Below are 21,468 nucleotides of genomic sequence, written 5' to 3'. Positions count from 1 at the left end.
AGGTTTTGGAGGCGGCTCAGCTACTGGGCTTCGCAAAATGTTGCATAAAATTGTAGTTTGAATTCAGAGGACATTCTTGTCTCTCAGCCTGATGATCTGATGACCTTTTTTACTTTATTATTAAAGTTAAATATCTGACTTTGCAAGTTTGATGAGGAGCTCCTGGATGCACCATTAGTTTTCCTCCTGTGAGTGATCTTAGTATGGCGCAGAGGCACAGGTTCTTGAACTGGGCCACAGCTTGTGTCTTTCTGTCCCCTCTGATACCTCCATGCCTCTCTTTGGTGTCTGCACACTAGTAATGAGTTTCCCCGTAGCACCAAGAGTCCTGCCCAAAGAAGCTCTTTGGTTCCCTTTCTGAAATGCACTGGAGCTTGGGGGCAAAGGGACTGTCATTAAGTCTTCCTCTCTGGAGAGGTTCTCCACAGATCTCATTACACTTCTCAGGTACATGCACAGATGCACTCCGCTACATAGTCTATATCATTCCCTCACACTCCCTCTGACTCTTTCTGCACAAACTCACACATGCAAACATGTCAAGAATTTGTGCAAGTCTGGGCTTTCACACAAACACATTAATCCACACGGCCATCTGGCAGGGTTACTTGCAAGCCGACGTAACATATGCACAAAAAATGAACACGTTTCGAAAACAGGAATATACGTGTCGCTGAAGGTATGTGAAAGTGTAAATAAACATAGTAGAAACACACACGTCACACTCGACAGACAGCATCTGCATTCCTAGCTGGTAGATGTATTAACCTGTTAAGTGGCTGCTAGCTCCCTCCTGGTGCAAAGATCATCACAAAATCAGATGGAGTATAAATATATAGAAGCACAGGGATGGGAGCAGAGGGAATTGATGAAAAGAAGGGGTGAATGACTTATATAAGGTAGCATCCAGTCTTCTCTCTGATGTTCTCTCTATCCACTTTCTGTTCCCTTGAAACCAGTAGGCGGGGAGGTTTTATTGCCTTGCTTGTAGGTCTATGTGTACGTCTGCGGCATGTAAGCATAATATTTATGCCAAAACGAGGCCCTCAGATGCTCAGCTACCCTTTACGATCAACTGACAAACATTCTGCATACAGTTAGTCACTGGTGATCAGCTGTTCACTCTTTTAGCTGCCAAACGCGTTTCAGGAAACTGGTTAGATAAATGTGTTTTAAAGGTGTGAGCCAATTTGCAGCAGTCAGCAGAGTTGTGGTAGTAGTGCGGGCATGAGGTCCACCTGGCACTGAGCTCATTTCTGTCATGTTTTGAAAATTCACTGACTTTGATCGTAGATCAGGGTCAGCTGAAAATATTGAACAGAAAGCAGACTTCCCTGGCAAAGTGAAGAACAACTTTTGCTATAGGTGACTGAGCAAAGCAAGAAGAAGCATGGGACTATGTGCCAGGGTAAATTATGAATTATTTGTGATTTATGAACCCCTACAGTCTCAGGAAAAAGTCAATTCTTGTCCTACTTGCATTTACCTCTTTTGACCTTTAGGATAACCAGGACTGACTCAGATACTGGATGTGAATAATCAGATGTATGGACTGTATCTTTGTAGACTTCTGGTTCGCCTGGAAAATTTCTCTTTCAAGATGCATTTTATTAGAATTCTGAAGGTGTCAAAGGTGATTGCTCTTTCTAAAACAGTAACCCAACTCCTCATTGAAATCTGTGAAGTTTCAGTATAACTTAAGAGATCAAAACCCTACTTATTAGCAGTATGAAACTTCACCATGACAAGATATTTGTTCTGCAGCAAGAATGGGCTCACAACAACCTTTGAACTAATATATAAAAGAGGTGAAAATTGAGATGTCACTAATCTTTCCGACTTTATAAGGGTTGAGAGTCAAAATCTGGAAGGTGAATGAAGTCTGCTCCGCCCTTGAAAAGAACGAGTCACAACCCAACTTTGATCCATGCAATTTGCTTGGAAAATGAGAGCAACATGTTAAAAGGGGTTACAACCAAGCATGATAGTTAATTTTGCTTAATCAGTATTTTTTTTATTTTTAATTGATATTAATGGACAATCAAATTAAAACGTGTTTATTCATAGGCAGACTGGCACAATTCTAGTGTTTGGATGTGTTAATAATGTGCCCCTGTATGTTTTACCTGTGTAACTCATTTGTATTTTTTAGCTTTACAGTCACTTAGCTGCTTACTTATCCTTCCAGTACTTCATCATCATCTCTCTTTTTCATGTCTTGCTCACCTTGTATCTCTATCTCTGCTCTCTCTCTGAGGGTACTCGTGGTGTGTGTTTGTGTGCGTCCGTCCAGTTTTCTTTTGGGCTTTTCTCTCCTGATGATCTCCTCTCATCCTCAGCGGAGCAGGCTTAATTACAGCGTGGCTCTCTGCGCTCTGCTTGGTGCTGATTAAAAGGGACACTGACGCTCCATAGGGAAAGCCTGACTGGGAGTTTGTTCACTTTCATGCACACTCTGCTTATCGCTGTCTGACCAGCTCCATTACCATGGCTTTGAGGCCCAGTTTGTAATTGCCTCTCTTTATTACTGTGCCTACATGTCAGGCCAGGGAACAAGGACCCGCCGCATCAGTGGAGAGAGTATGTGTGGCGAGCCAGGAATGCACAACCACACACACGCACATTTGCTCCATGTGCAGAGTATAAATATGCATGCTAAGACAGAGGCCATGGTAAAATAAAGCATTTTGAAAGCGAGTTAGTGTCGGGCTGAGAACAGTTGACCCTAATAAAATGGAGGCCATCGAACACTCGCAGATGAAAGGCCTGACTTAGGCTGATGTGGTCAGCAAACTAAAGGTTTTGCACTTTATTCTTTTATTATTCTTGCCTGCAATTACAAGGTTCATGTATTATAATTAAGTACCACTTTCAAATAAGGTGCCCTTCATAAATGTTGTTTTATAAGTTTTAACAAATGCATTTATTAATAGTTAAACAAGCCTTAGGAGTCTGCAGCCAAGCTCTATGGGGCTTTGTTTAAGGGGCCAGTATATTCCTTCAAATGGTTTGGAAATCCTCTTCCCACAACACATTTCTGACGTTGCATTGGGGCGGAGGGCTATGTCCAACCATTTCTCTAACTTCAACATTCACAATATTGCCCCAGATGAAAGGTTAAGAGATCACCAAAGTTATTACAATTCATCCTGAGGGGAAGATGATTACCTGTGCCAGATTTCATGGCAAATTTCCGTCCAATAGTGATGGTGATGTTTCACTCAAAAGAGCAAATGTCAATCTAATGAAAAGTCATGGGTTCATCCTCTGGGGACTTTGATCCTCTGTACATGAATTTCATGGCAGTCCATCCCACATTTGTTGGGATATGTCGGTCGGGACCACAGCGGTGCACCAGTGTTGCTGTCCATGGAGCCACATGAGCTATGTGGCTTAGAATAATACACAAATACCTTAGAGATACAGCAGGTTATAAGGCTTCGATGAGAATACGTTTTGGACTGCCAAAGATTTTTGGCAGTCCCTGGTTATGAAAAATCCCTTTGGCTGGTTTGCTTCTTTTTACTCCTTCAGCAGGAGACAAGTGCTTTGTCTTTTCAGCTCGCTCTTTAATTTGTTCGGAAGATCCCGACGGGCATCTCAACCCCAAATCTTTGGAAAACAGCTGTCAAGCATCTGAACCAAAATCCATCTATTTAACATTTTATCAACATTTGCAACTGTGGACTAAATGGCTTACTTAAACATGAGAGACATATTAATTGTTTGACACCACTTGTTAGAAAGTGTTACGTGTTTCTTACACCTGTACATGGAGATTACAGGGTATGAATATGTTCCTTCACGCTGCTGCAGCTCACCTTTGGGACCTTCACCAGATCCTGGGAGAAAATTGCGTAACACAACACTGCCCGTGTGGAGCTGACACAGCACCTCTCATCAAGATGGGAAGAGTGCACGATACCTGGAGTAAAACAGGCAGATGTCAGCTGTGCAGCTTGGCTTTGCAGAACATCCTTCAGCAGATGGCAAAGCTCAATGATCAAGACCCTGAATATGTGTTGAAGTCAGCACATTTAAATTTTTCTTCACGCTGTGTGTGTGTGTGTGTGTGTGTGTATCTGCTGGTAGTGCAGAAGATAGCCTGCCATAAAATGTCAAGCTGTGACAGGGTATTTCATATCTTCGTAGTTGTAGAGAGTAATTAAGTCGCTATTAAAAAAACACTACAGTTGCTCATAAATCACCCACACAAACACATTTACTCCTCTTTGGTGTGTAAGATGTGATGATTCTGGTGTTAGCATATGAATGCATTGCATAAACATACTGTAAATTCTGTGTTTTCTGTCTTCTCATTTCGCAGGCTGCATGAAAATGAGGCGAGATTTAAACCTGCATTGTCTGCCTTTGATTTCCAACATCTCCTTTACAACCTGACGGCTCTCAGAATCAGCAACGCTGGAGGTCACAACTGTAAGTGTGCTTGTGTGTATTAGAGAGCGTAAAGACTCTGCGCCGACTTTAATGTACGGTATGTAACACAGTTAGTTTCCATGTCTGGACGGCTACCCAGAAAGTGTAGTGAACTAAGCTGCCAGTTACTCTACATTAAATGAAGCTTCACCAACCGACTTCAAGTGTAGATCAATAAAACTGTCAGTCAAACAGAGCTGTGCTTTCTGCTCTCACTGCTCAAAAACCAATCTGGCAACACAAAAAGAAAAAAAAAGTGCAGAAAGTTGCTCCTCGTAATAACAAAAAGCAGGTGTTGTGAGTGTGTGTGTGTTCATCTATGTTTCTTTATGTGTGTGTAGCTTCTTCTTGGGGTTGCACAATAAGCACCACATCATTTTTCTCTGTTCTTTCACCTCTACTCATGTATTTCTTGAGGTACGGCCACAACGACTCCTTTGGGATCAATTCCCGCAGCAGAGACATTGTAGGCATCAGCCCAAGGATTGGGGCTTGTTGGTTACACATATACTGTATGCCCGTGTGTGGCGGTGGCGTCTCTTACCGATCCTTAGCAGTTTTATGTCAGGCAGCAACAGAAAGCTCTGCTGTGTGCACGCGACAGCACAACTTGATTAGTAAAAGAGCTAAGCTACCGAAAAGCTTTCTGACTTAGAAAACAGCGACTACCATCATACTACTGAGAAATATATTTAAAGTAGTAGCGTTGCTTGTTATAGTGCTGCTCCTACCCAACACTGGTTAGTTTAGGTTTATTTTTTATTTCAAGGATGTATGTCTTTTACCTAGACCACTGTGTCATTCCTATGTTGCGCAATGTGCAATGACAGTTTGCAAACATACTAAATTATTATTATTATGATTAACTTTTTCAAGGCACTCTTATTGACTTTTTCACAATGCATTGTGGCATACCTAAGGAGCAGGACTGTGTGTATGTCTGTGAGAGCATTTAGAGATTATATGACTTCTGAATGCGTTGCAATTTGCAAATAATACCAGCAAACTTTGAAATGCCACAGAAAGATTCCAGAACCTTCACATTTTAGTAATAAAAAATACATTTTCATCACACAGTAGTGCAAATTATTAAAGCTGCACCAAAGATAGTTACTAAAACAGTGTCAGTGTTTGTATTCAGGGAATAGTTTAACTGTTCCAAAACTGGCTCAGCAAAAAACAGGACATTTATTCCCAGATGTTAGGAACTAGTTCTTGAAATCCTCCTCTTATTTTTATCATGTCCTTCCTCCCTTTCTATCTGATAGTCAGCATTGTAAAGTACAGGCTGGATCTGAGAGGCATTATGGCGGATTAGAGAGCCAAGAAGACAGAACAGCTGGCCAAAATCGCCAGCTCCCTCACACTTATTTACACCATTTTAATTAGTTGCTCAGTGCAGGCGTTGTGACACGCACTCTTGTGTAGTTCCGCATGCACTTGGCACATGCAAAAAGTTTGTGCATGTGGAAACAGCGACACAATCATGCATATTCCATCAGACTGTTTCCTGCAACCAACCACCCACATGAACGTGCAAACAAAGTCAAGCACACAGTTTACACTCCATCTACTGCACATCACAGGGGAGAAACTCTGCTAATGATTTGTGTTAGGTCTCAAACTCTTTCTCAAACAGTCTTAGAAGTGCCTTATCGCCGCAGGCTGCGCAACAAACTTTAATTTCAAAATCCCATAAAGCTGTCCTCTCATCTCTCTCCTCTCTCCCTCTCACATTCTCCTTTACTCGTTCAAGGCGACACATTATACCCCCCTCTTCCACAAGTTAACAAAGTTCCCCAGGGTTTTAATGAAATGTCTGTGTCATGCTTCGGTCAAAATATCGCAAGGATCAAGCACCACAGCAGCCTTCTCGCCCTGTCTAAACGGCGCTGCTCAAAACAGCCTGCACTCTCTGCACCACACAGACTCTCTTAAAGCAGAAATGTATTATCCTAATGACAGTATTGTCTTTTGACTTTTAAGGCAGGCTTTGACAGCTGCAGTCACCTTAAAGGCTTTTCATTTTCTCTGCCACAAAAGTTGAGTTCTGAACAGAGAGCATTGGAATATTAGAGTTTATGAGCAGTCAATGGCTTAATGGCTTAATGTACAGGTACCTAAGGAGACCTAAATTGTCATAGTCTGCAGGGCTGCAGCGAGCGACGGGAATTAAAATCTCAGCTGCTCTGACAAGGTGTCTTGCAGAAAGGATTGATGGTAAGAACTTGCACAGCGTGACTTAAAATGAAAGGTTTTTAATTAACTAAAATATGCGGTACAGTGTCTAAAAACGGGTCTAATTGCACATTTCCCAGCGCTGAACGAGCTAAAAGAATTCAGGAGGCAGAGGAGAGTAAAGGGTAGTGGCTAAGGCGAGCCATGGAGAGGAAAGGGGGGAGGCTTGCCTACTGATTATCCCTCAGAGGTGCAAATGAACTGGGTTTCATCACGGCTGACGGACTGGCTGGATCATGACTTGTTAGAAGTCAAGGTCCATCCTCTCCTCTGGTTCTTCCACTTTCTCACCCCTCACTGTTTCTTGCAGTCAAATTTCCCTCGTTATGCCGCTCATTCACACTGGGTTTACGACTTATCTGACAAAGCTGCATGCTCATATGTGTGCAGCATATTCTATCTATCTATCTTCTCATCTATCTATCTATGTATCTATCTATCGGCCTGTCTATCTCGTGGGTCTTCAGCAAGAGCGGACGTGGCGGTGGACTCAGCAGTTGAGCAGAAACAAAAGTAATTTCATGTTCTGTGGCTGTGGTTTACAGAGCGCAGGGTGAAAGGGGTTCGGTTCAGGATGGCCTACCACCATCACTATTCATGAGGCGAGAGAGGGATCTTGAAACCCCACAGGAACTGCACGTCTGACATACCTCCACCGAGTCTCCTGTCTCCTTTTCTTCTCGTCTTGCTCTGCTGCAGTGATTTATTCATTTGCTATATCAAAGATTCCCCGGGTGATGAGCATACGTGTGTGGGCGCGCATGTGCGTGTGCAGGCGAGCATTAAGTGTGGCATTTACGGGCGTGTGGGTGGATGAATCTGTTATTGTGTGTGTGTGCATGTGTGTGTGTGTCAGACTGTAAACTGTAAACACAGGGCAGAACCTGTAATGAGACAGGGAGGGAGGGACAGCACTGCAACAAATGCTAATAACCTACTGCTTAACGAGATGCAGAGACCCACAAACACGCACACGCATGCACACACACACACCACCAATTCCAGAGAAAAGCAGCTGCCCCAAACACTTCAACAGGCCTCTGAGGCAGCAATTATCAGTTTACTACTGACCTTTGTAAGCATCAGTTTTATGACAAAGCGTTCTTCCCGTCTTTCCTCTTGCTTCCTCTCCAGACACATCGCAGCTCGCAGGGGTGACCCTGACCTCAGCCTCCCTCTCCTCTGGTCCAGCCGTCCCTCCTGCCCCATGGGTGGAATCTTGCTCCTGTCCCCCGGGTTTTGCCGGCCAGTTTTGTGAGCGGTGCGCCCCAGGATTCACCCGGGAAGACCCTGGCAGGGGGGCTCTCTCAACGTGCGTGCCGTGCAACTGCCACCAGCATGGAACCTGTCACCCAGAGACAGGTAATAAGTGACACGTTTACAGTGTATTTGGCACAAGGACGCAGCTGTATTCAAATGATGACGCTGGAAAAATGTCAGGAAGGCGCAGCGACTTTGGTGCCGCTTCGCTGACAACCAACCAGCAGTGTTTCTGTTTCAGTGACTCCTGCACAAGCCTAAAAAAAAAAGCCTGAAAAGTGAAATCATACATCAGGTGCAAAACATTTTATATTTAAAGGAGAGCTCTACTAGTTTAACTTGTCAAAGTCAATTTACTAGTCTCAGGGTGTGCTCCGCAGCCCGTGAAAGCAACTGTATAATGTGTTTTAAGACTTTGGAGGACCTTTGTCAAGTTTAAGAAAATATATTGACATACTTAAGAAAGTGTATCGGCTCGAGCTCGAGACTGCAAACACTCAACAGAAAGTTAGGTTTGAAATACGTGCACTGTGTCTGAAATCACTGCCTGTTTACTGTATGGCACATTATTTTAATGCTCTCAAAAAAGTAGTGTTCAAGACATACGTTACTTCCCACTGACAATCCCACAATGCAATGCTGTGAAAAATGGTGTTGCGACTCTACAGCTGCGACGACACGAAAATAATGATGATAAATATGTGTTGGAAATCTCAATTTACTTCCCACTATTGAATGTCTTTTATATAGGGGATGGTATGATTGAGCGAGGGAGCGGTTTTGGAAGCGGGCATGATCATTTACCCGCCCAGGAGGGCATAATGCTGCGTTCATGTCACAATTTAAATGGGTATACTGTGCTGTTGTGCTGTCAGTGAACAGCAGTAGTAGTAACCCTCACAAGACACACTCGCTGAGGCTTACAAGTCATAAACAAACGAATCCATCCCATATGTCAGGACATCTGCATCAACTCTGACCATCCTGTTTGTAGTCAGTCTCTTGGAAGTCCCCCCGCCTCCATGTAAGTACAATACGACATCAACAGAGTGCTATTTTTAACCCCTTGACGCCTGAATTTATTTAGAATTATATTAAAAAATTAATTATTTGTGTTTTTGCTTTCAAATTGATCCTAAATTAAGAGGAGTTTGTTATTTTTTCTGTAGCACATACAATAGATATAAATTTAGGTATGATGCAAATTAGCGACAACAGGCGTTAAAGTATCTCGTAATCATAAAGTATCTATCTATCTATCTAAAAGCCACAAAATTGTTTACAACTATTTACATTATAGCACCAACTACAATAGGGTTCAAACAAACAGTATAAGTCCACTTTTTTCAATGTTTAAATGCAGTAAAAACATCTTTTTTGTGTATTCAAAATTCATTTATTTCATCAAAACAGCCACAAAATTATATTGTAACAACAACACAACAGATGTAGTTTTCACTTTGACCGGTCCAACGAGAAACCAGTGCTTGCAAAAAGTTCCTAGGTGTGTGTTGAATATGCACAAAACGGCATTAGAGGAATGCATGCGCGATTCGGCTGCAATGTGGATGAAGCAGTAGGATGCAAATTCGCGACAACCGGCGTTAAGGGGTTAAGACAGAAGGTTTATCACTTCCATTATTATGTTTCTTCTTCTTCTTCTCTATGTTTAAATTAACTTTATTGCGTTTAAAGTCATAGCATCAAACAGGTTGTAAAAAAAGCTGTTAAGAGTTTTCAGGTAACGTAGGTTGAGTGAAGTTACTCAAAAGTCCACGATTGGTATCGACCATGGCAGCAAGATTTGCTCAGTGTTAAACAAAACAGTAAGACGCTAGCTCGGCGATGAAGACATCCCTCTGAAGCATTCAGCCAGCGTTACATGAGATGAAGGATCATCAGAGGTTGTTTAGACAGTATTTTCTGTCACTGTGCCTCTGAGAGAGCAGAGGGAACAGAAAGAGATGCAGGCTGTTCGACTGAAGCATTTTTCTGTGTCTTTCCAGAACTGACATTCAGTCATCATCGCTTCAAGGGAATGTAGCTCAGTCATCCCTCAGGAGCATTGGCAAGCTATCACTCAAGCCGAGAAGTGGATGGCTGTACTAATACAGTTCACACAACGAATCTTTACAATACCAGCTAAACTAGGAGTGTGTGTTTAATGCACCTGTCATTTTATGGGAGATAATAACAGCAGCTGCAGTGTTCTTACAGATTCATATCGTAAACGCAGCGTTCCTGTAAGTGACAGAAGAAAAACAGCAGCTGTTGGGTGTGTAAACAAGTCGACCTCTTTGCAGTTATTTATATGTCTATGTCTTTGAGCGTGTACTATACAGTACTCACTCTTTCTTTCTCTCCCTGAGTCTTTTCCACGCTATCTCACTCTCGCAGCTTTTAAACAAGCCTCTCCATCTCACCAGGAGCAGACGACTCTCCCAGCCAAGGTCCCACCCTCCATCTTTTATCTTTCCTCAATCTCTTTCTTCCTCTCTATCTCTCCCCTCTACCCTCAGCCTTAAAGTATCAGAGATCTGACCTAGTTAGGAGACGCCTCAAGCTTTGGCTGTGACTGTGTGTTATGTTTGTGACTGTGTGTGTGTGTTTAATGCGAGTGTGTGCGTGTGTGTGTGTGTGTACATCTGAGGTCCGGAAGCAAGTCTGGTATCACTGCCTGCCTGCCTGCCTCCCTCCTAATTAGACTTGTTAACCGCCTCTTGGCTAATGATGTCTAATTTGCTTGCAGATTTTCTGTGTCACTTATGTCTCTTCTCAATCTGGATCTCTCGCTCTCTCTCTCTCACACACACAGACACACACACGCACACATACAGTTGTGTTTTCACCACTTTCAGGGACATTATATAAACTCACATTCATTCCTTGGACACTCTATGACCAATGCTTGCCGAACCCTAATTTCTTCTTCTTCTTCTTCACCCTAAAATTTAAGATTTACCTTATGGGGACTTGTGTTTGGTCCCCTCAATGTGACCGCGTAAACAGATTGATGCCCCCACAGTGTGAGTAATACACGTCCACACACGCTCACACACTTGTTCTCTCTGCCTCTTCTTGTTCCCCAGACTCCTTAGTCATCCTCTTGCTGTCTTCTGCTTCCTCCCTCCTCTCGGCTAGGATTGCACCTGCCCTCCCCACTCACCTTGACTTTGTTTTTGGTGTCCTTGACTCCCGCCTGTGCACGCTCCTCTTCAATTTCCTCTCCCTGCCTTCCTCCCCGTCTTTCGCAGGCATACGGCTTTTCATTTGTATTAATCTAGCATCCAACATTCCGTTCTTTCGTGCGAGGTGTAATTTGTAAGTGCCGTTATGTAGAGCAGGATTTAGTGCCAACAATGAAATGAGAGAGCAGGTGTGAGAGAAAAACAGAAAAATCTGTTCATTTCTTCCTTCCTTTTCAGGGCGGACTGAACACAAATGTGTTTTTGTTCAGAGCTGTTGGAAGGAAACCCCCTTTATTTATTGATGAACCTGTTTGAAGGAACAGCATGTAGGATTGTGGGGGCTCCATTGGCAGAAATGGAATGTGATATTCATAATTGTGTTTTCATTTGTGTACAATCATCAGAAACCACAAATCGTTGTTAGATTAGAATGAGCTCCTTTTATCTATAGAAGGAGCAGGTCCTCTTGCCTGCCATGTTCCTACAGTAGCCCAGAAAAGTGGACACTTTAATGAGGGAGGTGTGAGGTGAGGGGTATTCAGCTGGCAGTCTGCAATCTTACCACTAGATGGCACTAAATCCAACACACTGGTCCTTTAACTGTTGAACATCAAAGCAGATTCGGTTTATACTTAGCAGGTCGCACTTAGCAGCATTTAGCATATTAATAGAGTTCAGCCATGACAAGTCCATACAGGCTGTTTAGACACACACACGCATGCAAATACACACACACGCATGCATGCACACAGATACACACACACGTGCACACACGAACACACAGAGACACGCACGCGTCTCATTGTTTTAAAAATATTTACATGGCACAAGTGCATGCAAATGATGAATGAGTTTTAAATATGGAGCATGCTGTGTCCTCTGAGTCATGGATCAAAAATCCCCCGTGTTTTGTCCTTTGGCACGGAGCTCTCGGGTTGAATAGCATTAGCTGACTATCTAGGAAAGGAAGGTGGTTAAAATTAGCCTTTCTTTTTCAAATGGATGATAGTGGCACATCATCTTCTGAAGGCCTGCTGGCTTGTCTTTAATAAGAAAAAGGAAGCAAGCAAACAGCAGAAGGCAGCTCTCCATAAATCTATAAGTTCAGGTCAAGGGGAGCTATCAAAGTAAGTCGATTAGAGAAACCCTGTTCATCATTTGTCACCACGAGGGCGGACCAACCTGCTGTTTCTCCTATCAGAATCTTAATTGCTGTATAATTACCTAACGACTTGTATCATCATGCAGGGTGTGCCCACAGACAGAATTGGGATGGAGTTTATTCGCTGGCTGCCGAGGGAAGCTGCAGCCAATGGTGCATCATAATCATGATTTATTAACACTCTCTAAGTTGTGCCGGTTCTATTTGGTGTAGCGCAACACAACAGATTGGAAATGATAATATTTGCGGTGGAACGAGCAAACTGCAATTTCTGCCGAGCGCTGATGCTGCAGGGCTGACGAAGTCAAACACGCGTCCTTCAGATACAAAAAACTGTGCGTGCGGCGCATGTCTTCCCACAGTTTTGGACATGCTTTAATTTCCGTGTATCCCTGGAGTGCACATGCTTCCATACCAAATTGGGCAGATGCCATAATTTATAAGCCTGAGGCAGAGCGTTGAGGAAGGAGAGAGAGGATTGTAATGTATAGATAAGGTGGAGACACTCAATTTTCTCTGCAGCCCACAATGTAAGGGAGCGCTCATTAATCACCTAAACAAATGAAACACATGACGCGCTCGACCCTGTAGCTGCTGATGGGTATTGAGCATTAGGGCGCTGTATAAAAGCTCCTCTGTTATCCCTGCTCCCTCGCAGACCTGTGTTAGTCCTCCATGGTGAACTACACTTGTACTTACATCTTCAGAGAACAATGGCTTTTGAGGATGTTTTCTGTGTCTGAACAAAAATGACTGATCGCCGAGAGTCATTAAAGGGAAAAAGTCAACGTTTGTCAAATATCTTGTGTGGATCTAGAGGCAGCTCTTTAAGTCTGACAGACTGAAACAAGAGGAGGGACACGTTTTTGGCTTTTCAGCTGCTGATCAATCGGGAAGCGGTGAAATGATAACGATTTGTTAGATTCAGTGCGTCTGTACAACTTGCAGTATGACATCATCCTCTTGATAACAGCACTTGAGCTGCCCACCCTGAGCGGACCATCAGAGGAAAATGGCCGCCATATGAATACGGCTTGTTATGTCCTCGGGAGGTGGACGAGCAGCGATAGGTCGATTCCCATGTCAGCAGTAGCCTGGCTGTTCACAGCAGAAGCGCCGGTCAGCAAGCAATTCTGCTCCTCTGCTCTTTTCTAATCACACGTAGAGCTGATCTTTACAATCACCTCATGAATTTATAATGTAAAAGCTTTTTTCGTGGTCCTGGATAAGCGTGCAGTCGCTTCTTCTGCAACAGTGAGGATGAAAGAAGCCTTGGTTTGTGTGATGGTCTGCAGGAGGAGCTTCTCTCCTGTAGACCCCGAGTCCCCGAGTCCAAAAACAGAGTAATGAGCTGTGTTCACCGACGAAGTGTTCCTGAGCTCATGTATTAATCCGCTTTATCCAATCACGTGTTCAGAAAGTGGTGAACCTCGCACCATCCTCGCTGTGAGCGACTGAGTCTTTCCAGGATGCTCCTTTCATACCCAATCATGACACTATCACCTGTCTCCAATCAACCTGTTTACCTGTGGAATGCTCCAAACAGGTGTTTTACTGTCAGATTCTCTAGCGGCGCGTGAAACGATCATGAACCAATTTCCATTACACTGGACATAAAAGACTAAACACGCCATACACAATCAATCAACATCTTGACTTTGTTTACCTAAACTGGTTTACATGTCTTTCTGGCACTTGGTAGCTTTTTTCTTCCTCCTTCACAACTCACAGGTGGATTACCATAGGCTACAGGAACCTCTGAAACAGTAATATATTATCATAAACATGTTGAAAAGAGTTACACCTTTGTGCTCTGTGTGATCTGCACACCTTAAAAACCCAGCGACATCCTCTGTAGTCTCTGTCATTAACCTACATCGTTATTAATCATCCCACTATTTACAGTATATATGTAATGTATGTTGCAGACCAGTTATATCATGTATTCTTTCAACACACATGCTATACGTACTGTATGTCATGCTAATGCTTTTATATACTGTACAATATACTGACTAATTAATAAACTCATTTACTATTGCTGAGTGTCATTTGCTTCATCAGGAGGTCATATTATATCTTATCTTAGATATGAATGGAAAGTAATGTTCTTGCAACTGCATTAATAATTTTGTTTTTGTAGACTCAAACGTAGCTTAGCCATGTTAGTTGATATGCTACTTTAATGCACTTTACGAACAAATATTAACGGGAGCAAGACAGATGATTGCAGATAAACATTTAAAGTCCAGGAATTGGCATTATAGACACTTGACTGATGTGACAGTTAGGCTACAATTAAGCACTTTTCAACCTAGTCTTGATAACAGGAAGTCTGTATTACAAACCAGAGGCCTGGGGTGTGAAAGACATGGGTGTGTACCAAGCTGGGAGGGTCTTGTTGCATTACGGTAAGTATGATGATTGAGTGTGGAGCTAAAGGCGATGATATCTCTGCCTTAAAACCTGTCTGTGCGTCCTTATAATGCACATGAAAGCATTAAAGGTTTGAAGACATGGATTCATGTGGATCAAAGTGATTTGTGTCTGTGGATGCACATTGTGGATCCACAGACACGCTGCAGTGGGATCATTCGCCCCATGCGTCAACTTCGACCACGATTTCGCCACTTCCTTTGGATCTAGCTATGATCTCGCGGCTATAAAGAAGGCCAGTTGTAGTTAGCTTCATTCTGCTGACCACCTGGATGCAGTGTGTGTATCTGCTCCACAAACCCCAGAATAAATAAGGTCTTTCTGCTCTTTGTTCTCTTTCAGAACAGCATATGCTTGTTTCTCACGTTGACATTTGTGCGGAGCCAAATTTTTTGAATAATGCACGGCGGTTTTGCATAGCTAAATGTCACGCCCACTGCAGTCTGGTGGAGGAGGTCGGGTAACTGAAGCTTTTTTTTGGCCTCGGTCCGTGAAGGGGAACGGACCACCAGCGGCTCCTGTGGCGAAATACATTGAAGTTGGCCTAATAAAGGCCATCACACAGAGTACCTGTCTCATTGCATCAGTCAGGGTACAGATGAAAAAATCACCAAACATGCCGCCCATTGCAATTCTCATTAGAATGCTGGGTTAAAATGGAGGATGCTGTGAGTCGGTGTTACCAACAATGGGCCACTTTAGAATGAGACAGAGGAAGCCAAGGCATGCGTTTCCCAAATGCCTGCTTAAATGCCATCTTCAGCTCTCTAAGGTCATTAGTTAGAAAAATCTATGAGCAAAAGTTTAGGCAGACATACTGACAGAGAGTGAAGCTGGCTCTCGCGCCGGCTTATTCAGCCCCCTAATCTCTCTGGTGGGCTGCATTTGTTGCAGGCTAAGCCCTGAGATGCCTCGCCTGTATCAACGTGATGGAATATGAGGAGCGACAGTGAGGGCAAAAGGAACTGAGAATGTGCAAAAAAGACAGATGTAGTCAGTTAGAATGAATCTCACCATGTAATTTCTCCTGCTGATCCCATTCAGCACGCTTTACTTATCTCCTCGCGAGCAGCGCATTTATTTTACACAAAATAAACAGAAAAATCAACAATGTGCACACTCTGTCTGCCAGCCTTGGTTTCCAGTCACACTGTCAGAGGCTGGTGGTTTGAGAAGGGTTCAACCTTTCCCTTGATTAAATTAGTTTAGACAAGGACAACTTCGCACAACCAGCCCGGTGCATCGTCAAAATGAATGAAGAAAGAGCAGATATGAAAAGAAAACCTCTAGAAAAGAACCAAACACCACACTCTATCATACAGAGTTACAAAAAGCAGAGTACTCTTCCATTTTGTTGCTGATTTTTTAGCAGGTATAAAAAGAATATAGTAGTTCTTCAGCTCAGTTTAGCATGTTAGCATGCTAACACTACATCCGATGCTGACTGGAATGTCATTAACCTGCAAGTATTTTGCTGTGAACCATAGATTTGGTAGTTTGAGAATCCAGGAGAGCAGAATTCACAGTGTGGGGATCATCCACGTCTGTGCAAATTTTCATGGCATCATTGTTTAAACGTTTCACTCAAAACCCACGAGTGTCAACCTCAAGGTGGCGCTGTAGGAAAAGTCAGAGGATCACCAAAGACAAAGGTGCATCATCCAACGATCAAAGATGTCCAATCCATCCAGTAGATGTTCAGATGTTTCGCAGGATGAGTGGCAACTTTAACCTGCTGGTGGCGCTACATGAAAGGTCAATACAACGTACTTTTGTCCGCACCTAATCACAAGCGCTTGTTTAAGGCGTGTAAGGTTCTTACATCTACTGAATGAAGTTACAAGACATTCAAACAATTATTTAGAAGCTTATTGCATCAATTTCACAAGTGAAATGACATTTGATGCACAGTCAGTCGTTTGTCCAGCTCCTCTACGACAACTCGGTGACCAACAACATGAGTTACAGCCACTGCCGTCAGAGTTCCCATCCCTGATACTCGAGGGCCTTGGCCACAGCAATTTGGCTGACAGCCCCTGTACAAAACAAGAATTGATGCATTTATTTTCCACAGTCACAGTGTGACAAAACATATTTCCCCAGTCATCCGTATTGTGCACATTATGTATGGGGGTGGACAGAATATACAATCCCTCCTCCTTTCCTTCAACGTCCTCCCGCTCTCCTCTGCAGCAGTCCGCTCACTCAGGCCACACTGACAAGCCACATCTGCAGCAGCAGCAGGCGCTGGCAGCATGGCTGCGTTAAATTAGAGAGCAACATCACCATCAAATAGTCCTGCAGCAGATTTACCCCAATTTCTACCCCAAGGCCTTAGAGCTGCAGACAAAATCTTCCCTCTCTGTCTCTCTTTTTGTTTTGTTTCCTTCTCTCCTTCATTAAAACAGCGTGTTCACATGCATTAGTAAATAGATTTCCTTTGCCCGAAGCTTTTTAATGTTCCATTGGGCAAAGTAGACAAGCCTCCTGGAAAATGTGGAGGTCTTGAAAAGCTCGCGTATTCGACATAGCATCCACACTGTGCTTATGTAAAGCAGGAAAAAGGGTTTCGGATTCTTGCGTGAACACTCGAAAGGCATTCGTCGCCGCGGAGCAAAGCGAAAAGCAGCGTAAACAGTCACATGCCTCACGCAGCCACATGTCGCTTTGAACTCGTGTGACTTGTTTTACTTGCATTTCTGGCCTCACACGTCATCAGAGACCCCACACATTGCCCTTCTCCTTCAGAGAGACCTCCCAAGGTGGTCCAGAATGACATGCAGTGATCTTTAGAAACTCAATTTGGTCAGTAAATAAATCAGATTTCGAGGGCAAGAATGTAATAACAGGAGAGAGGCGCACTCTGATCTTCTCCCAAACAAAAACATACTTATTTTAAATCCATTTCTCCGTGGATTTTCTCCACCACTCTTCTATCTCCATCTGGTGTTAAAGCTATTACAAGCCACTGCAAACAACGATAACCACTATCTTTAGAGGAGCTACTCATCGCACTTTGTTTGAGAGGAACACTGAATGACGCACAAGCACAAACACACTGAGGGAAAGACATTTGGAAGCAGGCAGATGACAAAGCCAGTGGGCTTTCAATCGTTCCCTGTCCGTGGCCGTGCAGCTATCACACAGTGATGTATTCCAATGTATTCCTATTCTCCACAAGTGGCTTCCTTAATGAAGTGCATTAGTCCTGGATGTGTGTGTGTATTTCTGCAGAGAGTACAACGAGGAGGGATGAGGTGCAGGTAGAACGAGCGCTGGTAGAGTATGATGTGCGCATATGATGGAGCACTCCACGCCGCTTGATTTGCCATACAAACACATCACAGAACAGACGAGCAGGGTTCAGGCGGCGAGCGGAGCGCTGAAGTGGCGTCCTCCATAGCTGAAAGGGGAGGAGTACGAGAGGGCGATTCGTCACGGGATTGAAAGTGCCGCAGCTCCACGGGGAGCCTCACAGAAATCCCAATTCATTACGGCTGAATGACCGCTCATTGATTCATTGATAAAAATCATCCTGTAGGGATGTTACGAAGTGACGGCGATTAGGAGCGTCGTGCGAGGAGAGGTCCTGCCGCGCCGCCGCAGTTTGTGATGCATGGCGTTAGCTTTTCCGAGGAGCCGATGGAATGATAATAGTGTCGAGCAGGCCCTCAGTGGCTGGACCGCCTCATATCGCGCTCAGTCATCTTCACACTCAGTAAAGTCAGCACATTTCTGCTGCCATTAAATTTACTATGGCTCATTGGGGATTGACACTGCACGCCATCAGTGTCATTGTAATGCTTTGTGAAATTCAAGAAAGATTCACTTCTTTAAGCTAGGAACAATCATTATTACTAAATACTCTGTTTAAATGACTGGCATTACGTGCTTGGAAGTCATGCATTATTCACCTCACCTCACCGAAGAACTAATGATTTTTACCCAGAAGTCTACACTTCATCAGGCAACGGGATAATTGTTCCCCCTAATGGCTATGTGATCAATTTAGCTTTGCAGCCGTTATCTCATATACTTGACTTACAGGTCTGAAGTTAACAGGGCTTTATTTAGTGATGGGAGACATTGGTTGCAGTGACCCCAGGCAAGAATTTCTTTACTCCAGTATTCAGTGGTGTGAGCTGATTTAAAAATGCGCCGCAAAGAACTTCTCACTGAATCACACCGTAGGCTATGAGGGAGTGATGGGAAATTTTAATGAGGACTCTGTAAAATCGCACGCCCGTGGATTATTTGCTATGCATCGAGATCTTATTGGCGTTCTCTAGAAAATCAGCGCAATTATTGTTACCAACCCAGGCTGGAGTCATCTGAGAAACTTTGAAATTTTGAAAAATGATTCAAATTATTGTAACTTCTGTGATATCCACGCGCTCAGTGAATGCTAAGAGCCGAACGTCATGCTGTGCAGCAGGAATGCTGAATATCTTCTCGTGGCTGCACACAGCAGAATAAAAGCAGCTACAGTGTTGTTACATTTTAAAATGCATAAGTGGTGATTAAAATTTAACGAATGTCTGCTCATTATGATCTTATTTAACTTTGTAAGCATCCCAGCAGTTGTTTTTTTCTTTGTGGTTTTCCAAGAATGTTGGCACTTATTCATTCGTGGTCCGCTGTAAGCTTTTGTCTGTCAGTGAATTAGAAGGACTCGTTGTATTATGTCGAATCCTCAGTGTTTCGTTTCAGGAGCTGCTTGAAGAACTTGCTTTCAGGGCAATGTGCTTCCCATCATGTCAGTCTGTGAGGTGCAGGTCAGTGAACTGCAGCAGGACTCGGGGTTGTTTTACAGTCACGTAGATCACAGTGTGCATCTTACTGGATTTGAAATGTGGCAATAACGAGGACTGAAAATCTGCACGAGAAACTGAGGAGAATTCACCAGAGATTTGGTGTACGTACGCGTCTATCAATACATGTTGCACGTGAACAAATCCCTTAAAGTCGTGTAAGGCTGTGAGTTGTTTTTCGAAGGCTTTTGAGACAAGAGTTTGTTTTAAGGACATCATAGAATTGGTAATCTCTCCCACTTGGAGGGGGAATTGCTTTACTTCTTGAAGGTCTTTCGGACTGCATTTGGCTCTTATATTTCCCAAAGCAATTATAGCCAGGGTGAATTTAGTTGTCTTCTGCTCTCTGCGGTGGGCTACGGGGAATGTTTTCTTACCGGATTGGGCTGTGGAGGGGAGTATTTGTGTGGAGTGGCAGCAGTTATGACCAGAGACACAGCGCACTCTGCTGGCGATGGGGGAAACATCACTGTCTTTGGTGTATCTGTGCTCAACCCAGTGTGTGGAAACACACTGCCGAATACAAGCAGGTGTGTGCATCGCAGGAGCGCGTAATTGTTGCCCTCCTCTCTTTGTTTCAGGTGTGTGTGAGTGCTCAGACTTCACCACAGGGATGACCTGTGAGCACTGCCTGGACGGTTACTATGGCAACGCTTTGATTGGCACGCCTGGTGATTGCCAGCCTTGCCCTTGCCCGGACCGTACCAGCTGTGCCCAAATTGCAGAGACAGGACAGGTGGTCTGTACCAACTGCCCTACAGGACAGACAGGTGAGGCGAACCACCAGCAATGGGAAATCCTTTTTGTGGCAGAGCACAGAAAATAAAGGGCTTTATGTACATATTATACATACTACTGTTTATGATGTTATATACATATATACATTACATATTATTCCTATTTATACTGTGTAATTATACATATATACACACACACACATCAGTCTGTCTACATGTCCTTATATATCCTTTAAAGTATGCAACTATCCTGTGCAATTCCTGCTTGTATCCCATGAAATCCAATTTCTGTGCAATTGTATCCATATTTTTTTCTTATACAATATTATTATACTACTAAACACTGTTGTGTACTACTATTATACTATTACTATTATCAGTGCAATTACCCATCATGGTGGTATCTAGTCTTATCTAGAGTATATGGTCTTACATTTATTTTACTTTCATGTTGTTTTTACCTTGTTTCCCTTTTATTTATCACTCAATTCATGTTTTTCCTTCTGCTTTTTGACTCTTGAGCTGCTACAACAAATGACTTTTCCCACTGTGGGATCAATAAAGTTTATCTCATCTTATGTCAAGAACAAAATGATAAGAACATTTCTACAAGACAGCTTGATAATGGAAAGGCTGGCGCTTTAAAACAGCTCATTTTCAGGGACTGTCAGTGCGCAATGCACCCTGTGAGTTTTTAATGTAATTACAGCAGACTCTGGGGTGACATGGGGGTGACATATCAACCGTGTTCTGGCTCAGTCCTCCATCTAATTCCTGCCAACCTCTTTCACCTTTCCCCCCGTGAAGGGACGCGCTGTCAGATGTGTGAAGACGCTTACTACGGTGACCCCCTGGGACAATCTGGGGCAGCTCGACCGTGTGCGAGATGCGACTGCAACGGCAACGTGGACTTCAACGCGGTGGGGATTTGTGACCACATCACTGGCCGATGTCTGAAATGTCTTGCTCACACAGAGGGCGACCACTGCCAGCGCTGCCAGCGGGGTTTCTATGGCGATGCCCTGAACCAGACAGCTGGCCAGAAGTGCAAGCGTGAGTGGCTGAGAGGGGACTGTGATGCAATATTAGTGGATTCATTCATTTTTTTATGATTTATTGAGAGATGGAGAGAGAAATTTCAAGGTAAAGCCGTCCTCTACTCAAAAGACGTTTTGCTTGTTGTTACTTCACCTGGATGT

General features: G+C 43.6%; 1 protein-coding gene across 2 annotated transcripts in view; it reads left to right on the top strand.

The window, feature by feature from the left end:
* The window catches only part of lamc3 (laminin, gamma 3), a 100,432-nt gene that overhangs the window by 64,251 nt on the left and 14,713 nt on the right, over nucleotides 1-21,468 (top strand). For both annotated transcript variants that reach the window (XM_041960364.1, XM_041960363.1), the window contains exons 11-14: nucleotides 4,328-4,437; nucleotides 7,810-8,037; nucleotides 20,114-20,302; nucleotides 21,077-21,322. In XM_041960364.1, the coding sequence (XP_041816298.1) occupies nucleotides 4,328-4,437; nucleotides 7,810-8,037; nucleotides 20,114-20,302; nucleotides 21,077-21,322 (773 nt within the window). The remainder of the gene's footprint in view (nucleotides 1-4,327; nucleotides 4,438-7,809; nucleotides 8,038-20,113; nucleotides 20,303-21,076; nucleotides 21,323-21,468) is intronic.

Source organism: Chelmon rostratus, chromosome 19 (genome assembly GCF_017976325.1).
Source record: "Chelmon rostratus isolate fCheRos1 chromosome 19, fCheRos1.pri, whole genome shotgun sequence".
NCBI lineage: Eukaryota > Metazoa > Chordata > Actinopteri > Chaetodontiformes > Chaetodontidae > Chelmon > Chelmon rostratus.
The sequence above is the reverse complement of the archived record's forward strand: the minus strand, read 5'-3'. Positions and strand labels throughout refer to the sequence as shown.